General features: G+C 42.6%; 1 protein-coding gene across 2 annotated transcripts in view; it reads right to left on the reverse strand.

Annotated features, from left to right (window-relative positions):
- IPP (intracisternal A particle-promoted polypeptide) overlaps window positions 1-23,741 on the reverse strand; it is a 41,675-nt gene extending 17,934 nt beyond the window's left edge. Inside the window, exons 1-7 of one of the 2 annotated variants that reach the window (XM_030942552.1) lie at window positions 23,459-23,741; window positions 22,669-22,849; window positions 18,452-18,794; window positions 12,855-13,286; window positions 11,263-11,418; window positions 8,938-9,105; window positions 1,419-1,556 (exon numbers count right to left, since the gene is read on the reverse strand). In XM_030942552.1, coding sequence (XP_030798412.1) covers window positions 1,419-1,556; window positions 8,938-9,105; window positions 11,263-11,418; window positions 12,855-13,286; window positions 18,452-18,743 — 1,186 coding nt within the window. In that variant the 5' untranslated portion in view covers window positions 18,744-18,794; window positions 22,669-22,849; window positions 23,459-23,741. The remainder of the gene's footprint in view (window positions 1-1,418; window positions 1,557-8,937; window positions 9,106-11,262; window positions 11,419-12,854; window positions 13,287-18,451; window positions 18,795-22,668; window positions 22,850-23,458) is intronic. The other variant, XM_010363045.2, reaches the window with a different exon arrangement.
- Window positions 23,742-25,531: the final 1,790 nt, after the last annotated feature.

Here is a 25,531-nt window from a genome sequence, read left to right on the forward strand (position 1 = left end):
TTTGGATGAGGGGAAGACACTGAGTTACAGTGAATTGAAGGAGTGACAAGAGGAAATAGGGGAGGCTGAAAGCTATGTCAACTTATAACTTTCCCTAGGAACAACTTTGATTGTAACATTTGTTACACAGATATTCAAAGTAGAATAGCTCATAATCATTCACTACATCTACAAGAATAAAAATAATACAGTACAGAACTTCCTTGTGATATATTTAATTTTTTGGCATCTGTTTTCTTATATTAAACATAATTAGGCCACTATGCAGAGTGCTAAAAAAAGTTATACACTTAATTAAAATAATGAGATTTAACTACTCAGCTAAAGTACTGCACTGGATGTCTCATCTATATTTTATCTCCAGTAATACAATTTTAAGAATAAGAACAGCATACAGTAGCTCCAGAGATACCTGCAGAAGAATGTGTATGACTAGCAGTTTGGTCAGCCAGCCAACTGGGCACCCCCTCCAACCCCTCCAACCCCTGACCCCTACCTATACCTTCCCCTAAGACCTTGCCCAGCCTCCAGAGTATACAGACTAAAGCCAGTTGTTTTTTTTTTTGTTTGTTTTGAGACAGAGTCTCGCTCTGTCACCCAGGCTGGAGTGCAGTGGCCGGATCTTGGCTCACTGCAAGCTCCGCCTCCCGGGTTCACGCCATTCTCCTGCCTCAGCCTCCTGAGTAGCTGTGACTACAGGCGCCCGCCACCTCGCCCGGCTAGTTTTTTGTATTTTTTTAGTAGAGACGGGGTTTCACCATGTTAGCCAGGATGATCTCGATCTCCTGACCTCGTGATCTGCCTGTCTCGGCCTCCCAAAGTGCTGGGATTACAGGCTTGAGCCACCGCGCCCGGCCGCCAGTTGGTTTTTAAAAAAAGAATGTAAAGAGCTGAAAAGAGGAAAAGAACATCTCTAAAGTCATCAGAACCCAATAATTTAAATAATATTAGCTATCTTTACAAACATTTCATATTCTCACTTCTTTGTGGAATCTAAAAATCAAAACAATTGAACTCACGGAGACAGAGAGCAGAAGGATGGTTACTAGAGGCTGGGAAGGGTAGTGTAGTGGGGGTTGGGAGGGAGGAGGTGGGCATGGTTAATGAATACGAAAAAAAAAAAGGAAGAATGAATAAGACCTAGTATTTGATAGCGCAATAGGGTGACTATAGTCAATAATAATTTAATTGTACATTTAAAAATAACTAGAAGAGTATAACTGGATTGTTTATAACACAAAGGATAAATACTTGAGGAAATGGATATCCCATTTTACGTGATGTGATTATTACACATTATGTGCCTATATCTCATGTGCCCCATAAACATATATACCTATTACATATCCACAAAAATGAAAATTAAAAATGAATACATAAATAATATTAGCTATCTTTAAACTGAACAGCATAATTACCCAAAGCATAGATAGCCCCATAACACACACACACGCCTAAGCCACAGCGAGGATGATTCATCGAAGCTACAGTTGTCCACTGTTTAGTAACTGGATCATAGCATTCAGTACAATCAAAAATCATTGAATCCTTTTCACCTGAGTTAAATAAAAGAGACATATATTAGAAAGTTTAGCAATGCTAATAGACTAGCACCATAATACAATATTCAGTAGTATTCCCTATTGTCAAAAATTCAACCATTATGTCTGATTTTATACTATTCATTAACTTTCATTTGCCTGTCAAGCATTATTTTGAATCTGGAACACTGTCATTTATTAAAGCCCACTTATGAAACAGGCACAATTTTCCTATTATCTATTTCTATCACTCAAACAATCCATGTAATGTTTTAGGATGCCATTTGCATTTTAACACCTCTATATTTTTTTTCACATAGTAGTCTGGGTGGCTGGCCCTAGTACAATTTGAGTTTTAATGTAATCCTTTTCTAACAACAAACAGAAAATGAATTTTATTTATTTTTTTTTTTGAGACGGAATCTCGCTCTGTTGCCCAGGCTGGAGTGCAGTGGTACAATCTCGGCTCACTGCAAGCTCCGCCTCCTGGGTTCACACCATTCTCCTGCTCAGCCTCCCGAGTAGCTGGGACTACAGGCGCCCGCCACCTCGCCTGGCTAATTTTTTGTATTTTTAGTAGAGACAGGGTTTCACCGTGTTAGCCAGGATGGTCTCCATCTCTTGACCTTGTGATCCACCCGCCTCGGCCTCCCAAAGTGCTAGGATTACAGGCATGAGCCACTGCACCCAGCCTAAAAATGAAAAAATTTTAAAAAGATACCCAAATTTTCTTTTTTTTGATATTTATTTATTTATTTATTTTTAGAGACAGAGTCTGGCTAGAGTGCAGTGGCACAATCATCGCTCACTGAAGCTTTGAACTCCTGGACTCAAATGATCCTCCTGCCTCAGCCTCCCAAGTAGCTAGAACTATAAGCATGTGCCACCATGTCCAGCTAATTTAGAATTTTTAAATAAGATATTTAGGAGCAAATCTAACCAAAGATTATGCAAGGCCTCTATGGATAACATTTATAAATTTTACTTAAAGTTTTAAATTATGGAACATCTAAATAAATGAAGAAATGAATAATGTTCATGAATTATAAGAGTCAATGTATCATGAAGATTTTCCTATTTAAAAAAAGAGTCAATGTAAAGATGATAGTTATCCCCATATTGATTTATAGATTTAATGTATTCCCAATCAAAAAAATCCATTTTTTAACAGATTTGACAAACTGATTCTAAAATTTATATGGAAGTACAAAGAGCCTAGAAGAGCCACGCATTCTCAGAAAAGAATAAGAAGAAACAGTCCCATCATATATCAAGACATATAACAAAGCCATAGTAATTTAAACAGGGATAGACAGAGACTAATGAAACAGAAAAGAAATTCTAGGAACAGAGACATACATATATGATTGCTTGATAGAAGACAGAGTTAGCACTACAGAGCAGTGGGGAAACAACAATCTTTCATGCTAGGATAATGGATTATACATCGGAAGGAAAATGAAACTAATGCCTTACTGCATATTATCCATAAAAACTGAATTCCAGGTAGATTACTGACATAAATGTGAATGGAAAAACTATAAAACTGTATAAAACAATGAAGGTATAGGTCCTTATGATGTTGGAGTAGGGAAAGATGTCTTAAATAAGATGCAAGAACATTAACCATACAGGGAAAAAAATAAGAGATTTGACTACACTAAAATTAAAAATATCTGTTCATCAAAGGATCCCATAAAGAGAGTAAAAGATGAAGCAGCAGAGTAGGAGAAGATATTTATAGCACATATGACTTTATGAGGGCCTAGAATACTGAATATAAACAAAATTCCTATTGTACAGAAAACAGTTAACATAGCAGGCCTAAAAATGCCTGTCCTTAGAAAGGCCTATTTGGGGGCCAGGCACGACGGCTCACGCCTGTAATCCCAGCACTTTGGGAGGCTGAGGTGGGCAGATCACAAGGTCAGGAGATCGAGACCATCCTGGCTAACACTGTGAAACCCCATCTCTACCAAAAATACAAAAAATTAGCCAGGCATAGTGGTGGGCGCCTGTAGTCCCAGCTACTCGGGAGGCTGAGGCAGGAGAATGGCGTGAACCCAGGAGGTGGAGCTTGCAGTGAGCGGAGACAGCGCCACCGCACTCCAGCCTGGGCGACAGAACGAGACTCCGTCTCAAAAAAAAAAAAAGAAAAGAAAAGAAAAGAAAGGCCTACTTGGAAGGTTGATCCTTTGCTGGAATCTGGGAATATGGCTGGTTGACAGCTCCCTCCACTGATACAAAATTTTCCCAAAATGGTTAAGAGTGGCTTACTGTGCTTGAACTGTACAAACAATGTGATTTATGCTGAATATACGCTTTTCTTTTGAGGGTCTGGGATTTTGGTATGTGCTAGGAAGAAAGAGGTTATGTGATCAGCTGCCTGCAAAAACCTTGGGCACTATGTCTCTAATGAGCTTCCCTGGTAGACAATACTTCCCACATGTTGTCACTACTAATTGCTGAGGAATTAAGCATGTCATGTGTGACTGTACTGAGTGAGGACTCTGGAAAGCTGTCAACTGGTTCTTTCCAAACTTCATCACATGTGCCTTTTCTTTTTGCTGATTTTGTTTTGTACATTTCACTATAATAAATCTTAGCTGTGGATACAATTACATGCTAAATCTTGTAAGTCCTTTTAGCAAATCACTAAACCTGAGAGTGGTCTTGGGAACCCTGATGCACCTACAAATCAACAAAATAGACAATTTTTTAAATGAACTAAAGATCTAAAAAGTTACTTCTTGAAAGAAGAAATCTGGCTGGGCGCGGTGCCTCACGCCTGTAATCCCAGCACTTGGGGAGGCCAAGGTGGGTGGATCATGAGGTCAGGAGTTCTAGACCAGCCTGACCAGCCTGACCAACATGGTGAAACCCCGTCTCTACTAAAAATAGAAAAATTAGCCAGGCATGTTGGTGCGCTTCTGTAATCCTAGCTACTCAGGAGGCTGAGGCAGGAGAATCACTTGAACTTGAAAGGCAGAGGTTGCAGTGAGCGGAGATCGCACCACTGCACTACAGCCTGGCGACAGAACGAGACTCTGTCTCAAAACAAAAACAAAAACAAACAAACAACAACAAAATTGGCCAGGCATGGTGGTCTATGCCTGTAATTCCAACTACTTGGGAGGCTGAGGCAGGAGAATCACTTGAACCCGGGAGGTGGAGGTTGCTGTGTGCCACTGCCCTCTAGCCTGGGTGACAGAGTGAGACTCCATTTCAAAAAATAAAAATAAAAATAAAAGGGCCGGGTGTGGTGGCTCACCCTGTAATCCCAGCACTTTGGGAGGCCAAGGCAGGCAGATCACCTGAGTTCAGGAGTTTGAGACCAGCCTGGCCAACATGGTGAAACCCGATCTCTACTAAAAATACAAAAATTAGCTGGGCGTGGTGGCGCATGCCTGTAATCCCAGCTACTCGGGAGGCTGAGACATCACTTGAATCCAGGAGGCAGAGGTTGCAGTGAGTCGACAACGCACCACTGCACTCCAGCCTGGGCAACAGAGCGAGATTCCATCTCAAAAAATAAATAAATAGGCCGGGCGCAGTGGCTCACGCCTGTAATCCCAGCACTTTGGGAGGCCGAGGCAGGCAGATCACGAGGTCAGGAGATCGAGACCATCCTGGCTAACATGGTGAAATCCCGTCTCTACCAAAAATACAAAAAAAATTAGCCAGGCGTGGTGGCGGGTACCTGTAGTCCCAGCTACTCAGGAGGCTGAGGCAGGAGAATTATGTGAACCTGGGAGGCAGAGCTTGCAGTGAGCCAAGATCACGCCACTACACTCCAGCCTGGGCGCTCCATCTCAAATAAATAAATAAATAAAATAAAGTGTTTTACATAAGTAAAAAGCAAAAAAAGAAAAAGTTAATAACAATATATATCTCAAAAAGTTAAATACAGAATTCCAGGCACAGTGGCTCACACCTGTAATCTCAGCACTTTGGGAGGCCAAGGCAGGTGGATCACGAGGTCAGGAGATCAAGACCATCCTGACTAACACAGTGAAATCCCATCTACTAAAAATACAAAAAAAATTAGCTGGGCGTGGTGGTGGGCACCTGTAGTCCCAGCTACTTGGGAGGCTGAGGCAGGAGAATGGCGTGAACCCAGGAGGCGGAGGTTGCAGTGAGCCGAGATTGCACCACTGCATTCCAGCATGGGCGACAGAGCAAGACTCCGTCTCAAAAAAAAAAAGAAAGTTAAATACAGAGTTACCATATAACCTAACAATTCTACTCCTAAGTATATACCCAAAAGAAATCAAACTTCTATCTACACAAAAACTTTTATTTGAATATTAAGTGGAAACAATGTAAATGTCCATCAACTACAGAATGAATAAACAAACAAAATACGATTATTTCGACATGATGAAGTATTATTCAGCCACAAAAAGAAATGAAATACTGATAGGTGTTACGACATGCTAACTGAAAAAAGTCAGACACAATATTATATGATTCCATTTATATGAAATGTCCAGAATAGGCAAGACACAAAGACATAAAGTAGATGAGCGGTCACTAGGGTTTAGGAGGAGAGATGGGGAGTGACTGCTGACAGGTACAGTGTTTCTTTCTGGGGTGACGAAATGTTCTGGAATGAGATAGTGGTGAGGATTGTACAACTTTGTGACTATGCTAAAAACCACTAAACTATATTATCTAAATTTTGGTATGTGAATTATATCTTAATTTTTAAAACCCAACATTTAGAATATGAACCCAGATATGTATGTATTGGGAAGAAATTAAACCAAAATGTTAACTGTGATTATTCTGGGTGGTATGATTATGGCATAAAGAATTTAAATTTTCTTTTTCATATGCTTCTGTTTTAGCAAAATTTTCTACAACAAACATAACTTTTATAATTTTCAAAGTATTCAAAATTTATATATTAAGGAATATCTTTTTTCTTTTCTTTTTTTTTTTTGAGACGGAGTCTCACCTTGTCGCCCAGGCTGGAGTGCAGTGGCCGGATCTCAGCTCACTGCAAGCTCCGCCTCCCAGGTTCACGCCATTCTCCTGCCTCAGCCCCCTGAGTAGCTGGGACTATAGGCGCCCGCCACAACGCCCTGCTAGTTTTTTGTGTTTTTTAGTAGAGACGGGGTTTCACCGTGTTAGCCAGGATGGTCTCAATCTCCTGACCTCGTGATCCGCCCGTCTCGGCCTCCCAAAGTGCTGGGATTACAGGCTTGAGCCACCGAGGAATATCTTAAGATAGCAATGTTGACCGTATTAATAGCTAGCGAAGTCACAGCAGTTTTGAAGAGCCACTGTAAGCACTTCTGTGGTATCAGGGGAGGGAATACATACATATGCAAGTGTCACACATGGACCTCTGACCCTAGGTTAAACAGAAGAGTTCAAGTGATAAACCTATGCATAATTGACAAAAGACACATACAAGGAATTATTAAAGTTGTAGTCAAAGACTATATAGAATTGTGCTCTTTATGCAGACAAGAAGTTATTGCTTAAAATTCTAATTTATTTGATGGAATTTTCTGATGCACGTCATTTCTTGATTTAATAAATAGTTCTGAGTTATATACCCTCCAAAGTAAAGACAAAAATAAAATAGTTCCTATATCGCCATAATTTAAATTGACAGCACCATAATCAGAAAATATTTATAAAATTTTTGGGTGGGGATGGCTCACCAAACCTGGCCCAATGAAAAATAAATAAATAAAAATAAAAATAAAATAATTATAATTTTTTTAATATACAGGCTGGGTGCCATGGCTCACATCCATAATCCCAGCACTTTAAAGTGGGGGAGGCTGAGGCAGGGGAATCACTTGAGTTCTGGAGTTCAAGACCAGCCTGGGCAACATAGTGAGACCCCCATCTCTAAAAAAAAAAAAAAAAAAAAATTGGCCAGGTGTAGTGGCTCATGCCTGTAATCCCAACACTTTGAGAGGCCAAGGCGGATGGATTACCTGAGGTCGGGAGTTTGACACTAGCCTGACCAACATGAAGAAACCCTGTCTCTACTAAAAATACAAAATTAGCTGGGCTTGGTGGTGCATGCCTGTAATTCCAGCTACAGAAGAGGCTGAGGCAGGAGAATTGCTTGAACCTGGGAGGCAGAGGTTGCGGTGAGCCGAGATCATGCCATTGCACTCCAGCCTGGGCAACAAGAGCAAAACTCCAACTCAAATAAATAAATAAATATTTAATGAGCCACACATGGTGATGTATGCCTATAGTCCCAGTTACTTTATTATTTAGTAATTCATAAAAGTAGTTTTACAAAACACCAGGATTTCGAAAAGAAATATATCCTACTATCTTGTTGACTTGGTTTTTATGTACCCAGTATCCATACTGCTTGGTTTATTAAAAATGAATCATAATGTAGCTTTCAGAATTTAAAAAAATTCTATCATAAATATTGATCTAAATTTTGATGCCACTTTTTTTTTTTTTTTTTGAGACGGAGTTTCGCTCTTGTTGCCCAGGCTGGAGTGCAATGGCACCATCTCGGCTCACTGCATGCAACCTCCGCCTCCCGAGTTCAAATGATTCTCCTGCCTCAGCCTCCTAAGTACCTGGGATTACCGGCACCCGCCACCATGCCCAGCTAATTTTTTTGTGTTTTTAGTAGGGACAGGGTTTCACCATGTTGGCCAGGCTGGTCTTGAACTCCTGACCTTAGGTGATCTGCCTGTCTTGGCCTCCTAAAGTGCTGGGATTACAGGCGTGAGCCACTACGCCAGGCAGGTGCCATATTCTATGAACAACTTTTCTTTTCTTTTTTGAGAGAGGGTCTTGCTCTGTCACCCAGGCTGGAGTACAGTGGCACGATCATGGCCCACTGCAACCACTGCCTCCCGGGCTCAAGTAATCTTCCCACATCATCCTGCCAAGTAGCTGGGACTACAGAAATGTGCCACACATCTGGCTCATTTTTAATTTTTTTTAGAGATAAAGTCTCAATATATTGCCCAGGCTGATCTCAGACTCCTGGGCTCAAGTGATCCTCCTGGCTTGGCTTCCAAAAGTGCTGGGATTATAGGTATGAGCCACCACACCCCACCACCACTTTTCATTAAAACCAAACCTAAGTATTCTGGCTTGTGATAAATCACAGTATTCATCCAATATGAAATATTCACCATCTTGCCCTTCCCCTTCCCCTTTCCCTTCCCCCTTTCACCTTTCCCCTTCCTCCTTCCCCCTTCCCCCTTCCCTCCCTCCCTCCCTCTCTCCCTCCCTCCCTGCCTTCCTTCCTCCTGTCCTTCCTTCCATCCTTTCTGTAAATACTTATTGAGGACAATTAGATATATGTATACCACATAGCAACATATAAATCATAAAGCATATTAGAATATAGCCAACAAGACTAATAAAGAAAATAAGACATTTTTATTATTACCTCCAATAGCGTAGACCATCCCTCCCAGAACTGTTACTCCCAGCCCACTTCGAGCCTGATGAAGTGAAGACACAGTGGTCCAGTACTGGCTAAAGGTGTCAAAACGTTCCACACAGCTGAGGGCTCTGCTATCACTCCAACGACCCCCCTGCAACCGAGTATATCCACCTAAACAAAAGAAGAAAAAGGAGTACATAGCAAATCCCTTACTATTAAATAGAAAACTGGTAGTAATGAAAATCTAGTGTTCTACAGCTAAACATTTAGTATAACTATTATATAACAAGAAATAAATGGTTTAGAGCTTACTTTCTCCCTCTATATATAATGTAATATTCTTAAATTTGCCAATTCCTGAAAGATTGTGGCTTAAATATTAAGACGGTTAGCCTCAGTGTTTTACCACTTAGTCTTGGTTATAAATAGAATATTATATGAAATATAAATCTCGGCACTGCTTAAGTTAAGTTAGGAAAGTTTCATTATAACATTATAACTTTCATTAGTGTCTTTTTCAATTAAAAATAGTGAGTTGAAAGCTCTGTGTGTGTGTGTGTGTGTGTGTGTGTGTGTTTGAGGCAGGGTTTCACTCTGTCACCCAGGCTGGAGTGCAGTGATGTGATCACAGCTTACTGCAGCCTCAATCCTCCCCCATCAACCTCCTGATGAAATCCTTGTTTTGACTATACATCCAATCAGCAAAAAAATTTTAAGAAGCACCCAAAAGCATTATACTTAAATATTAATACACATATGTAATTGTAATTATATATGTGTAAATTATAAATTATCTCATACATCAGGTACTTACATAAAAACTATATTACGTATATAGATCTTCACTATATATAAGTATCAATGTTATATATTATATGTATTTTAAATGCCAATAAAGTTTAATGCTTTTTTTTTCTTTTTTTGAGCCAGTGCTCGGTTGCCCAGGATGGAGTGCAGGGTACAATCTCTGCTCACTGCAACCTCTGCCTCCTGGGCTCAAGTGATCCTCCCACTTCAGCTTCCCAAGTAGCTGGGACTACAGGCACACACCACCATACCAGGGTAATTTCTGTATTTTTGTGTAAAGACAAGGTTTCATCATGTTGCGTAGGCTGGTCTTGAACTTCTGGCCTCACACAATCCTCCCACCTCAGCCTTCCAAAGTGCTGGGATTACAGGCCATGAGCCATGACACCCAGATTTAAGTTAATGCTTTTTGAAATAAAAATGAAAAGAAGTTGTAATATGTGGCCGGGCACGGTGGCTCACGCCTGTAATCCCAGCACTTCGAGAGGCCAAGGCAGGCAGATCATGAGGTCAGGAGTTCAAGACCAACCTGGCCAATATGGTGAAACCCTGTCTCTACTTAAAAAAAATATATATATATACAAAAATTAGCTAGGCATGGTGGCGCATGCCTGTAGTCCCAGCTACTCAGGAGGCTGAGGCAGGAGAATCGCTTGAACCCAGGAGGCGGAGGTTGCAGTGATCCGTGATCATGCCACTGCACTTCAGCCTGGGTGACAGAGTGAGGCTCCGCCTCAAAAAAAAAAAAAAAAAAAAAAAAGAAGTTGTAGTATGTTCCGCTGATATTCCTATGGATCATCCTTTATAACCACACTTTGGAGATCATTGATTCCTATCACTCCTAATGACTAAGATACTGTGAATAGTTTAAAAACTTGAGATTTATTTTCTTTATTTTTCACAAGAATTCAAATTTTTAACTTTTAAAGCAGTACTTCTTTAGTCACTTATTTGATAACTGGATAATCTACAAACTCAAAGGTTTAGATCACAGAATAACAGATATCAAATGAATAGCTATTTCTTTTTAGACATATTTATCATAATACATAAATGCAGTTTATAAATCTGTAGCCTGTATGTGAAATTTAATATGCCTCTTCAATACACCCACATATTCTAACATGTATAGTAAAAACAACAATATATTAAAGTGTTTTGATCTGGAACACAAATATAATTTCTATTACTACTTTTTTTTTTTTTTATTGAGGCAGAGTCTCGCTCTGTCGCCCAGACTGGAGTGCAGTGGCGCAATCTCGGCTCACTGCAAGCTCCGCCTCCCGGGTTCACGCCATTCTCCTGCCTCAGCCTCCCGAGTAGCTGGGACTACAGGCGCCCGCCACCTCGCCCGGCTAGTTTTTTGTATTTTTAGTAGAGACGGGGTTTCACCATGTTAGCCAGGATGGTCTCGATCTCCTGACCTCGTGATCCGCCCGTCTCGGCCTCCCAAAATGCTGGGATTACAGGCTTGAGCCACCGCGCCCGGCCAATTTCTATTACTTTTTAAAGGGCTCTCACCTACTGCATAGAGGTACTTTCTTGCTTTCTTCCGAGGTCGAACCTTAGATGTCTGCAGAAAACTACAAAACTTGTTCTCTTTGGGAGATTTGCATACTTCACAGTACTCTTTCAGAAGTGTTTGCAATGCAACACGAAGATTAAAATCGGATACTCCTAAAGCAATATTTAAAAAGACAATGTTTTAAACAATTTTTAAGTAACATTGGAAAAACACATTTCTATAAAGATAAGACACCTTTAACAATCATTAAATAAAAAATCATCATCAAACAATGGTGTTTGTTTCCTGCAATACCAAATATTGGTACTATTTTAAGGAAAGCATTTTCTTCACTAATGAAAAACAAAAAAGGCTGCTGTTAAAAAATATGCTTCATATATAAGCAGAACAGCAACTAAAAAATATATATGCGTCACAGTATCCCCCCATGTATAAGAATTTCCAGGCCGGATGTGGTGGCTCACACCTGTAATCCCAGTACTCTGGCTAAGTCGGGTGGATCACTTGAGCCTGGCCAGCATGGTGAATGAAAACCTCGCTGCTACAAAAAATACAAAAATTAGCCGGGTGTGGTGGCATGTGCCTATAGTTCCAGCTACGCAGGAGGTTCATGTGGGAGTACCACTTGAGCTCAGGAGGCAGAGTTTGCAGTGGGGCAGGATTGCGCCACTGCACTCCATCCTGGATGACAGGGTGAGACCTGTCTCAAAAATAGACAGGAAATAGCTGGACAGCAGTGGCACAATCCTGGCTCACTGTAGCCTTGACCTCCTGGGCTCAGGTGATCCTCCCACCTCAGCCTTCCAGGTAGCAGGGACTACAAGTGCATGCCACCATGCTGGGCTAATTTTTTGCCTTTTTTTTGTAGAGACAGGGTTTCACCATGTTGCCCAGGCTGGTCTTGAATTCCTGGGCTAAAGCGATTTGCCTGCCTTGGCCTCCTAAAGTGCTAGAATTACAGGCATGAACCACTGCACCTGGCCTAAAGTAAATTTTTAGAAATAAATTTAAACATCGTTTTTCTAACAAAAAGATACAAACTATTTTATACTATGGTAAAACATATTTTCAGAATTAAGTTTAGAATCTAAAGATGATTCAAAGGCTACTCAGAAGCTATAATAGTATATCAACACCAAATTTATTTTATAATGAAGGGACTTATAGGATTCATTGAGTTTTTTTATTTTTAATGTATGCATTTTCTCCAAGTATTAGGTTTTGCTTAATTTTTCAGAGTAGCAAGAGGAAATCTTACACTGAAACAACTGGTTCTGTCAACAGCAGTTGTTATGTTAGTCGCTCTGTCAGTAATTTTTATCTATAACACTAATCTGCCTTAGTAATCAATCTCAAGAAAGATTTTGATAAAAATAGGTAGAAATATTAAAATACTACTGCCCACCCACAAAACACAAAAGTTGTATGTTACATAATCATTCAATACATTTTTAAAAAGAAAAAAAAAAGAGTAATCATTCAATAAATGTCTGTTACTGAACCAAAAAATGAAAACACTCTCCCACATTTCAGAGAACACATCACTGGATAATTAATCAACTAATTTGATATATAGCAAAAAAGTTACCTTCTATATACTTGAAAAGTCTCTGAGGCGGTAATAAAGGGAATCGAATTGGGTCTAGCACTTCTACCACATGTTTTCTTCTTTTTCCCAAATCTTTCAGAATCCATTGCATTGCAGCTAAGAAGACCTGGTATTCATCCTCAATGCTAAGCTCTTCACTTCGCAAAATTTTGATCAGCTGATCTTTTGTAAGTGCCAGGAACTCTTCTCCACTATGAACCTCTAAGAAATGGACATGAATGTAGTTTTCTGAGAATTCCAAGAGATCATGGCAGGCAATTTGCTCAGAGAACTGAAAGATTCCAATGCAGTTCAGTGGATCAATTTGTCCTTTCAGAAATTCACAGCAAAGATGAACAACTTCAGTCAACTGTAGCATGTCTGCTGCAACAATCAACTCCTGAACATTATTCACACCTATGTTCACAATACCTAGAGAAGTAGGAAGACAAAATGGCCAATAAAGTAAAAACACACATTGGCTTACCATATTCAAAAAGTATTACACTTGATTTCACTGATGCTTGCAGAGTAGACAGACACTTAAAAAGGCAATCAAGGATTTGTGCAAAGAGCACAAAACTTAAACGATAACGCTACCTAACACATTTATGAAAAACTTACAATGAACCAGGTGCAGCATTAATTGCTTTATATGTTAATTTAACCCTTATTATACTCCCATGTGGTAGATATTATTTTTCTTATTTTCATATTAAGGAAACAGAATCAAAGTTTAAGTAACTTGTCCACAAGTTGTAAGGTAAAGCAAGTTGCAAGGTAGGGGTTGACATCAAAGTCCATGCTTTTGCCATAAAAAAGAAGGAAATCATGTGCTTTACAGCAACACACATGGAGCTGGAGGCCATGATTCTAAGCAAATTAACACAAGAACAGAAAACCAAATATCATATGTTCTCACTTATAAATGGGAGCTCAACATTGCATACACATGGACACCAAGAAGGCATGGATACACATTGGGGTTTACTTGAGAGTGGAGGGTAGGAGGAGGGTAAGGATTGAAAAACTATGTATCAGGTATTATACTGATTATCTGGGGGACAAAATTATCTACATACCAAGCCCCCAAGACACGTAATTTACCCATGCAACAAACCCACACACGTACCTCTTGAACCTAAAAGTTGGAAAGAAAAAAAATCAAACAACAACAGCAACAACAACAAAAGTCTATGCTTTTAACATAAGGTTATATGCATGTAACAAACATTTCCTGAGGCCAGGAGGTTGAGACCAGCCTGACCAACATGGCGAAACCTCGTCTCTGCTAAAAATACAAAAATTAGCCAGTTGTGGTGGTGCACACTTGTAATCCTGGCTACTTGGGAGGCTGAGGCAGGAGAATCACTTGAACCTGGGAGGTGTTGGTTGTAATGGGCCAAGAATGCACCACTGTACTCCATCCTGGTCGACATAGTGAGACTCTGTCTCGAAAAAAAATAAAAAAATTTAAAAAAGAAAGTGAAGCCCTTGGAAAAGAAAGTGGTATACATAGTTTGAGTATTTAATAGTTTCTCTTGGCCGGGCGCAGTGGCTCAAGCCTGTAATCCCAGCACTTTGGGAGGCCGAGACGGGCGGATCACGAGGTCAGGAGATCAAGACCATCCTGGCTAACACGGTGAAACTCCGTCTCTACTAAAAAATACAAAAAACTAGCCGGGTGAGGTGGCGGGCGCCTGTAGTCCTAGCTACTCGGGAGGCTGAGTCAGGAGAATGGCGTAAACCCGGGAGGCGGAGCTTGCAGTGAGCTGAGATCCGGCCACTGCACTCCAGCCTGGGCCACAGAGTGAGACTCCGTCTCAAAAAAAAAAAAAAATAATAATAATAATAATAGTTTCTCTTATGTTATAGATTCTTGGTTATTCCTAATATTAAAAACTAGCATTGTGCTGGGTGTGGTGGCTCACGCCTGTAATCCCAGCACTTTGGGAGGCTGAGGTGGGTGGATTGCTTGAGCCCAGGAGTTTAAGATCAACCTGGGCAACGTGGTGAAACTCTGTCTCTACAAAAAAATACAGAAAATTAGCCAATCATGGTGGTGAGTGTCTGTAGTACCAGCTACTCGGGAGGCTGAGGTGAGAGGCTCACCTGAGCATGGGAGGCAGAGGTTGCAGTGGGCCAAGATTGCGACACTGCACTCCAGCCTGGACAACAGAACGACACCCTGTCTCAAAACAAACACAAACAAAAAATGAACATTGTATGGCATTTAGAGACCTTGTCTTACTCTCCCCAGTGCTGGATCAGGTGATCCACCCACCTCAGCCTCCCAAAGTGCTGGGATTACAGGCGTGAGCAACCACACCCAGCCTTTTTTGTTCGTTTGTTTGTTTTTTGAGACAAGGTCTTGCTCTGTTGCCCAGGCTGGAGTGCAGTGGCATGGTCTCTGTTCACTGCAACCTCTGCCTTCTAGGTTCAATCAATGCTCCTGGCTCAGCCTCCTGAGTAGCTGAGACTACAGGTGCGCACCACTAAGCCCAGCACGACTCCGCCTCAAAAAAAAAAAATTAGCCAGGTGTGGCAGCGTGTGCACCTGTAGTTTCAGCTACTAGAAAGGCTGAAGTGGGAGGACTGCTTGAGCCTAGGAGTTTGAGACCAGTCTGGGCAACATAGGCAGACATAATCTCTACAAAAAAAAATTATTTTAATTACCCTGGCATGATGGTGTGTGTTGTGGTCCTACAGGTACTCAGGAGGCTGAGGTGAGAGGATAGCTTGATGAGCTCAGGAGGTGAAGGCTGCAATGATCTTGCCACTACATTCCAGTGTAGGTGACAAAGCAAGACTCTGTCTCACAAAATAAAAAATAAAAGAGGCTGGGCACAGTGGCTCTCGCCTGTAATCCCAGCACTTTAGGAGGCTGAGGTGGGCGGATCACTTGAGGTCAGGAGCTCGAGATCAGCCTGGCCAACATGGTGAAAACCCATCTCTACTAAAAAAAAAAAAAAAATACAAAAATTAACTGGGCATGTTAGTGCAAGCCTATAATCCCAGCTACTTGGGAGGCTGAAGCAGGAGAATCGCTTGAAGCTGGGAGGCAGAGGTTGCAATGAGCCAAGATTGTGCCACTGTACTCCAACCTGGGTGACAAAGTGAAACTCTGTCATACACACACACACACACACACAAAGAGTAATATATATTCACTGTGGAAAAAGAACTTTAAGACAGAAAAACTAAAATGAAAAACGTATTTTTCCATACACAGACACACATTGTGTTAACACTGTAGTGTCTCCTCATATATATTTTCTCTCTTTTTTTTTTGAGACAGAGTCTTGTCCTGTTGCCCAGGCTGGAGTGCAGTAGAATGATCATCACTCATTGAAGCCTCAGCATCCTGGGCTCAAGTGATCATCCTACCTCAGCCTTTCAAATCTTTTTTCTATGCATATTTGTTGCATATCATATAAGACTATACATCGTTTTGGTGTGCCTTCTCTTTCTTTCCCCCTCCCCTACTCCCCTCCTCATCATCCCAGTTGTTTTATTTTATTTATTTAGAGATGGGGCCTCACTCTGTCTCCCAGTCCAGGGTATAGCAGCTTGATCATAGCTCACTACAGCCTCAAACTCCTGGATCCTCCCACATCAGCCTCCCGTTAGCTGGGACTAAAGGCACAAGCAACCACACCCAGCTAATTAAAAAAAAAAAAATTTTGGCTGAGCGCAGTGGCTCACGCCTGTAATCCCAGTACTTTGGGAGGCCGAGGCAGGTGGATCACGAGGTCAAGAGATCGAGACCATCCTGGCCAACATGATGAAACCCGGTCTCTACTAAAAATATAAAAATTAGCTGGGTGTGGTGGCGCATGCCTGTAGTCCCAGCTAGTCAGGAGGCTGAAGCAGGAGAATTGCTTGAACCTGGGAGGCGGAGGCTGCAGTGAGCCGAGATCACGCCACTATACTCCAGCCTGGCGATAGAGCGAGACTCTGTCTCAAAAAAAAAAAAAAAAAAAATTTTTTTAGCCTGGGTAACATAGTGAGACCCTGTCTCTACAAAAAAATTTGTTTTACATTAGTCAGGCATGGTGGCACATACCTGTAGTCACAGCTATGCAGGATGGTGAGATGGTAGCACTGCTTTAACCCAGAAGATCAAGACTGCATTGAGGTGTGAGTGCACGACTGCACTCCAGCCAGGACAACAGAGAGAGACCCTGTCTCAAACAAATTTTTTTTTAAGAAATGGGGTCTTGCTATGTTGTCCTGCCTATTCATGAACTCCTGGCCTCAAGCAGTCCTCTTATAATGGCCTCCTGAAGTGCTGGGTTTACAGGCATGAACCACTGTGCTCTTGTGTACATTCTCTCTTTTTTTTTTTTTGAGACGCAGTCTCGCTCTGTCGCCCAGGCTGGAGTGCAGTGGCGGGATCTCAGTTCACTGCAAGCTCCGCCTCCCGGGTTCACGCCATTCTCCTGCCTCAGCCTCCAGAGTAGCTGGGACTACAGGCGCCCGCCAACTCGCCCGGCTAGTTTTTTGTATTTTTTAGTAGAGACAGGGTTTCACCATGTTAGCCAGGATGGTCTCGATCTCCTGACCTCATGATCCGCCCGTCTCGGCCTCCCAAAGTGCTGGGATTACAGGCTTGAGCCACCGCGCCCGGCCTAGTACATTCTCTAATGTTATTAAAACTCCTCAAAAACATTTAAGAAATAGTTTTGAGTAAAATAACATATGCTGATTATAAACACTTTGTGGAAAAAAATTACCTAATGTTATAACATATAAAATTACCTAATATAATAACAAATTACCAAAATGTTATCAAACATTCTGGTCACTTTCTCACATGTAAATACACATAAGTTTTTTGGGTTTTGTTTAAAACAAAATAGGGGTTTACTTATATTCTGATTTTTAAAATTTTATATATGATAAACATTCCTCCATAATAGTATACATATATTTTAAGATTTGTTAGATCTCATTTGTGAGATCTATATATGTATCATAATTTATTTAGCCATAAAACTTACTGAGACAAGAGTTTATTCAATTACATACTGCTATAAATAAAGTCACAGGCCAGGTGCGGTGGCTCGCGCCTATAATCCCAGCACTTTGGGAGGCCAAGGTGGGCAGATCACGAGGTCAGGAGATCGAGACAATCCTGGCTAGCACGGTGAAACCCCGTCTCTACCAAAAATTAAAAAAAAAAAAAATTAGCCAGGCGTGGTGGCATGCGTCTGTGTCCCAGCTACTCGGGAGGCTTAGGCAGGAGAATCACTTGAATCTGGGAGGCAGAGGTTGCAGTGAGCCAAGATTGCCCCACTGCACTCCAACCTGGGTGACAGAGAGAGACCCCCATCTCGAAAAAAAAATCAAATAATAATAATAATGTTACAATAAAATCCTGGTTTGTAAATATGTGCCTGCATCACTAATTAATTGCTTCAGATTCCCAGAAAAGGAGTACCGGGTCAAAAGATACAAAATTTTCAGTCATGTAATAACATGTTGCTAAATTACCTTCTAGAGTAATTAAAAAGTTAGATCAATTTATTTTTCCACGTTAGTGCATGAGTGATTGAATCATTCTTCAGTCAAAGCAACAGGCTCATGTAACATACCTGTGTAAATGAAATCTAGAAGTATCTGAAAGATTCCTGCTTCAATTCCTAGAATTGGTACAACATCTTTTGAGGACTCTTTCATTCCTCCAGTGAACAAAGCTGCGAAGTAAGGACTGCTGGCAGCCAAAACCAGCCGATGAGCTTTAAAAGTTTCCTTTCCAACTTGCAGCTGCACATCACAGAAATGCTGTCCATTTCTCATCTTATTGATTTGGGCCAAGATGAGCTGGGCATGTTTATCTGATGAAAAAGGACTATCAGCAGCCTTGGGACAGCCCTCATTAGCCATGATGACGATACATTAATTAAAAAGGACTGTTGTCCATAATCTGTTACTACCCTGAAAAACAAAATACAAAGAGATCAAGCAACAATTTTTTTTAACATGCTTTCTATTCACACATAAGAAACATTCTCTATACTTAAAATCTACTTAAGGACATAAACATAAAACAGTTAAGGACTAAAGTGTGTTACTATTAATATTTCTAATATGGTTTCAGAGAACGAGATAAGTAGGGAGGCTAAAATAATTGGAGAATGCTTCACACAAGAAATGGGACCTGCACTAGAAGAGGATAGAGTTAATATTAAGGTATGAGGAGAGGACACTTCTTGATGTAGTAAAAAAAATAATAATAAAGCACAAAGAAGAAAGTTAACAAAGCATACATCACAGACAACAGGAACTTTCAAAAACCAGTTGTGATCAGCCTAACTGCTTAAAATCCTTCAACGTATACACTTCCTGTAGCACACAAAGCCCTTCGGGATTCTTGTCATAATTCAAGACTGTTCAAATATAACTTCCTCCAGGAACCTTTCCCCGTTCCTCCTCTGGAACTGTGGAAATATGGTCCCAAACTCACCTAAGTTTGTTGCTCACCCTAAGCTTATTGGTTTACATTCTATAGCACAGGTCTACCTTACCAAATACCCTACCACCCTACCACCCTACTCCTAGTGCATGCGCGTGCACCTGTGCGTGTGCACACACACACACACACACACCCTGAAAGCTCCTTGAAAGACAGCCCTTTAAGTGCAGGTACTATCTTTCATAGCTATAGCACCAGTATATAACATATGTTAGGTTTCCAATGTTTGTGAAATGAATGAGAACAAGAAGAAATAACAATAGCTTAGGTTGGATTTTTTAACTTTTAGCTTCTCCACATATTATGTCAATGGTAATTCTCACAACAATTAAGAGGTGAGAAGAAAAGATAATCTTATCTAAAATGAGAGAAAGGGAAATTGAAGCTCCAAGTTTCCTCAAGGATACAATGTTAGTATGACAGTCTCAGTATCTGAATCCAGGCCTTCTTACTCTAAATCCAGGACTGTTCCACCATATCACTCCACAGGAATTATTAGGCCACTGCACCCTTCCTAAATTACTTTTTAAATAAAGAAACTTGGCTCAAGCCTGTAATCCCAGCACTTTGGGAGGCTGAGACGGGCGGATCACGAGGTCAGGAGATCGAGACCATCCTGGCTAACATGATGAAACCCCGTCTCTACTAAAAAATGCAAAAAACTAGCCAGGTGAGGTGGTGGGCGCCTGTAGTCCCAGCTACTCGGGAGGCTGAGGCAGGAGAATGGTGTGAACCCAGGAGGCGGAGCTTGCAGTGAGCTAAGATCCGGCCACTGCACTCCAGCCTGGGCGACAGAGCAAGACGCCATCTCAAAAAAAAAAAAAAAAAAACAAAAAAAAACTGCTGGGCACAGTGGCTTGCGCCTGTAATCCCAGCACATTGGGATGCCGAAGCGTGGGGATCACTTGAATCCAGGAGTTCGAGACCAACCTGGGCAATGTGACAAAATCCCGTCTCTGCTAAAAATTTAAAAATTAGCCAGGCGTGGTGGAGCAGGGTTATAATCCCAGCTACTTGGGAGGCTGAGGCATAAGAATCGCCTGAGCCCAGGAGATAGAGGCTACAGTGAGCTGAGATCTACCCTTCAGCCTGGGTGACAGAGCAAGACTCTGTCTCAAAATAAATAAATAAATAAACAAACCATGAGATCCTGTAATATAACATATGGAATAGCACAGGGAAATTTAAGATGACTAAGATTTTGTAATTTAGGTATCAATAGGTAATAAGACTTATAGTGTGTGCTGATGTTAGAAAAAAATGGTGGCCGGGCGCGGTGGCTCAAGCCTGTAATCCCAGCACTTTGGGAGGCCGAGACGGGCGGATCACCAGGTCAGGAGATCGAGACCATCCTGGCTAACACGGTGAAACCCCGTCTCTACTAAAAATACAAAAACTAGCCGGGCGAAGTGGCGGGCGCCTGTAGTCCCAGCTACTCGGGAGGCTGAGGCAGGAGAATGGCGTAAACTCGGGAGGCGGAGCTTGCAGTGAGCTGAGATCTGGCCACTGCACTCCAGTCCGGGCGACAGAGCGAGACTCCGCCTCAAAAAAAAAAAAAAAAAAAAAAAAATGGTTACATTTATAGCATTTAAACGCATCAAAGTCAAAATAACAAGGCTGATTATCATGACTTCCTAGGAATTAACTTATTGAGAAATTTGATTGAGAGGTTCAAAAGTAGCTGCTAAAGCTTCATATCACCATCTACAGAATATCAACATATCACATATAACTAGCATATAAAAGCAAGCAGTGTTTGAGGTGATGAATATGCTAATTACCCTGATTTGATCATTACACATTATATACATGTATCAAAATATCACATTTTACCCCATAAATGTAAATATAAAACAATCATTATGTGTCAATTTAAAAAATATTTTTGGGGACAGGGTCTCACTCTGTCACCCAAATTGGGGGGAAAAATAAATTTTTTAAAGAGGGCGAGGGCCGGGCGCGGGGGTTGGGCTGGGCCTGTAATCCCAGCACTTTGGGAGGCCGAGGCGGGTGGATCACGAGGTCAGGAAATCGAGACCATCCTGGCTAACACGGTGAAACCCTGTCTCTATTAAAAATACAAAAATTAGCCGGGCGCAATGGCAGGTGCCTGTAGTCCCAGCTACTCAGGAGGCTGAGGCAGGAGAATCGCTTGAACACAGGTGGCAGAGGTTGCAGTGAGCCGAGATGGTGCCACTGCACTCCAGCCTGGGTGACAGAGCAAGAATCTGTCTCTGTCTCAAAAAAAAGGGGGGGGGGAGGGGCTGGGCACAGTGGCTCATACCTGTAAGCCCAGATCTTTAGGAGGCTGAGGCAGGCGGATCGCTTCAGTCCAGGAGTTTGAGACCAGCCTGGGCAACATGGCTAAACCCTGTCTCTACTAAAAATACAAAAAAAAAAAATTAGCCAGGCATGATAGCACAGGCCTGTAGTCCCAGCTACTTAGGGGGAGGCTGAGGTGGGAGGACCACCTGAGCCAGGGAAGTTGAGGCTGCAGTGAGCTGAGATGGCAGCACTGCACTCTAGCCTGGATGACCGAGCAAGACCCTGTCTCAAAAAAAAAAAAAAAAAAAAGCGGTGGCTCATGCCTTTAATCCCAGAACTTTGGAAGGCTGAGGCGGATGGATCACCAGAGGTCAGGCACTCAGGACCAGCCTGGCCAACACGGGGACCCCATCTCTACTAAAAAATGCAAAAAATTACTCAGGCATGGTGGTGGGCGCCTGTAATCCCAGTGACTCGGGAGGCTTAGGCAAGAGAATAGCTTGAACCAGGGAGGCAGATGTTGCAGTGAATGGAGATCCAGCCATTGCACTCTAGCCTGGGCAACAGAGAGACTCTGTCTCAAAAACAAAAAAAAAGGGGCGGGGGGGTGGGGAGGAGAAAGCATGTATTTGGCCCTACACAGAAATGTGACCTGGAAACATTATCAACATGACATGACTGTCAGGCCTTTTCTGTTTTACATTTCTCTCTGTCAGCACATTTTGAACCCCTAGTGGTTTAAATACAAGGTACTTCCTCTGTCCCCTCAAGGCATCAAGCACAGCCACTGAGCTAAAATGCTGCCTCCTGCTACAAGAAAGAGTTGACTGAATATCCATTCGGGTGGCAAACAATAGAAATACTAGTCTGTTACCATGCTTCTCAGTAACTGCTGATACTATCCCACTGTCAGTGGAGTAGGAACGTCATCCCAAAAGGTGGCATGTGGAGTGACTATATTTCCAAAGGAAAAGAGCGCAATTCTGTGACATTGCATAGGGATATAAGGGACATGCCTGATGTGCCCCAAATCTGAAAAGCAGATTATTGGCTGGGCAAGGCGGCACATACCTGTAATCCCAGCACTTTCGGATGCCCTGGCGGGAGGATCGCTTGAGTCCTGGAGTTCAAGACCAGCCTGGGGAACATAGTGAGGCCTCCCCCAAAAAGTTTTTAAACATTAGCTGTGTGTGATGGGGCACGCCTGTACTTCCGGCTACTCAGGAGGCTGAGGTTAGAGGATCGCTAGAGCCTGAGAATTCGAGGCTGCAGTGAGTTGTGATCTCACCACTGCACTCCAGCCTAGGCGACCGGGCGAGACTGTCTCAAAAATACTAGGAAACGGTAGAATTGCCCAGAGGAACTAAAGCGGGACCTATGTTTGCTAGCTTTGAATTCACTGCTGAGAACATGAGGAAACTGCTTCAACAAAGGGGTGTCAGAAAGAACCCCCGGAACAAGCGTCAAAACACCCGTGGTTCTTTGTGCTTGAGTTGGGGGCCCAACCTAGAGAGCTAGTCCTAAACTGCTGCTACACTAAAAGCTAATAATCGTTCCTGCGCTACCTAAAGGTCAGGGAAGGGATCTCAGACAAACGAAGCGACAACAGAGGGACTGGGGACACAGCCTCAGGATTCCCCAGTTGGGGCGGGGGAGGCAGGACCGGTCCGGACAAGAAGGTCTGGAGAGGGCGACACTTAGACTGTCGGAGGAAGGCCTGCGGCGGCCAGAGGAAAGGCAAGGAAATACACATTTCTAGAGGTTTCTCTCTCTAGTCCTCTGGGGTCCGGAAAGCCGGAGAGAGTATAACAGGAAGTTCCCAACCCAGTCAGAGACGCGCCCGGACGCAGGATCTCCTTACCCGCCGCTTCCCCTTCCCTCCGACGCCCGCTCAGGCCCTGCGCGCGCAATCGGGACCAGCCCCGGCCGGAAAGGGCGGGGGAAACCTGGCGGGGGTGACGAGGCGGGAGTGAGTGGGCCGTGCAGTGCCCCCACGACGGGAGGCGAAGCCTGGCCGGGTGGAGGGACTTCTGACGCTTTGCGGCCCCCTGGGTTTTCACTGCGCGTGCGCGAGGTTCTTCCGCTAGCCGGTGGCGGTGCAGCGGCGGCCTCTCAGTGCCCACTGCTGGGGCCCAGGGCTTGCGCTTGCTTCCCCGCGGACCAACGGCCTGGCTGCAAGCCTCTGCTCCTGCCTACTGGGGCCGGCTGGCTCGTCCTTTCCATTCCGCTTGCACTCTTGATTCTTGTGGTGTCCCGGGAAGGCCGCGGATCTCAGTGTCAAGGAGAGACGCGCCGAACACCTGGCACGGTGCTTCTCTACTGTTTTCTCGAATCGTTTTCTGAGTCTGCATGACTGAGCCTGGCACTGAAGGGATGCTTATTTTGGGGAAGGAAGAACTCAAAGTCCAGTTTTTTTCACTATTGACCCTCGTGTCACTTTAGTGGCTTTCGAACTGTTTTGATCCCAGCCTACGGTGAACAAAAATATTTTACATCAAACCCAATATATACTTGTGATTATATATATATAGAAGTATATATCTAACACAAAATTTGATTTTTTTTTTTTTAATTTTTGTTTTTCGAGAGGGAGTTTTCGCTCTTGTTGCCCAGGCTGGAATGAATGCAATGGCCCCATCTCGGCTAACCGCAACCTCTGTCTCCTGGGTTCAAGCGATTCTCCTGCCTCAGCCTCCCAAGTAGCTGGGATTGCAGGCATGCGCCACTGTGCCTGGCTAATTTTGTATTTTTAGTAGAGACAGGGTTTCTCCATGTTGGTAAGGCTGGTCTCAAACTCCCGACCTCAGCTGATCCGCCTGCCTTGGCCTCCCAACGTGTATTTCTTTCTCTTTTTATGAGACAGGGCCTGGCTCTGTCGCCGAGGCTGGAGTGCAGTAGTGCCATCTTGGCTCACTCTAGCCTCCACTTCCTGGGCTCTGGCAATCCTCCCACCTCAGCCTCCTGAGTAGCTGGGACTACAGGCCTGTGCCACCACCCCCAGGCTAATTTTTTGTATTTTTAGTAGAGACAAGATTTCGCCATGTTGACCAGGCTGGCCTCCAACTCCTGGGCTCAAGTGATCCGCCAGCCTCAGCCCCCAAAAGTGTTGGGAGGTGTGAGCCACCTTGCCTGGCCTGAAACAAAGTCTTCGCAAAACTACGTTTACACTTATGACCCTCAGTGCACTAAATTTCTATTTCTTCTTTTCTCTTTCATTACCAAAAACTGCTAACAGGGACCTATTGTCAGCAAACATTATCAAAGATTTGGAAATGAGGAAAAGAGAATTCTGGGTGCCCTTTCAGTGTAAGGCTGGAAGGATTTGCATCCGTAGGGAGCTCTTTCTATTGACTAAACTATTTTACCAGAAAACTGATAGTACTCAAAATAATTCTCCCCATTGGTAGAAAAGATACACCAAAACATCGCTTTATTGACCTGTAGCATATTAAACCATTTTTAGCCTTCTTAGCAAATTCATTTAAACATTCCTGATTCTTAGCAAATTCATGCTACATTCCTAAACACGGTACTGGCTCCCTTATAAGTTACTAAGATGAATAAAATATTTGATACATATTTATTTTATATTTGTAAGAGAGTCATGATTTTACTTTTCAGAAAATTATACTTCAGCACTACTAAAATCAATTGCATGATTTACTACTGGATTACACCTGTGAAAGTTGAGCATACAAATTGGGTCATACCCAATGAAAACAGTGGGAGGGGAAGCGCTGAGGGCACATTACATTGCTCAAAGAATGTAATTCTCTGCAACCCTGGCTGCTGAAACTGCCTGTTGTAACCTGACACCAGTTTTACCGAATAGCTATTGAAACAAACTGCCATGACTCTAAGACTAGTTTGGTTTTTTGGTGGCTTGTTGTTGTTGTTATTGTTTGTTGTTTTGTTTTGTTTTTTGACAGGGTCT

This window comes from Rhinopithecus roxellana, chromosome 12 (assembly GCF_007565055.1).
Source record: "Rhinopithecus roxellana isolate Shanxi Qingling chromosome 12, ASM756505v1, whole genome shotgun sequence".
Taxonomy (NCBI): domain Eukaryota; kingdom Metazoa; phylum Chordata; class Mammalia; order Primates; family Cercopithecidae; genus Rhinopithecus; species Rhinopithecus roxellana.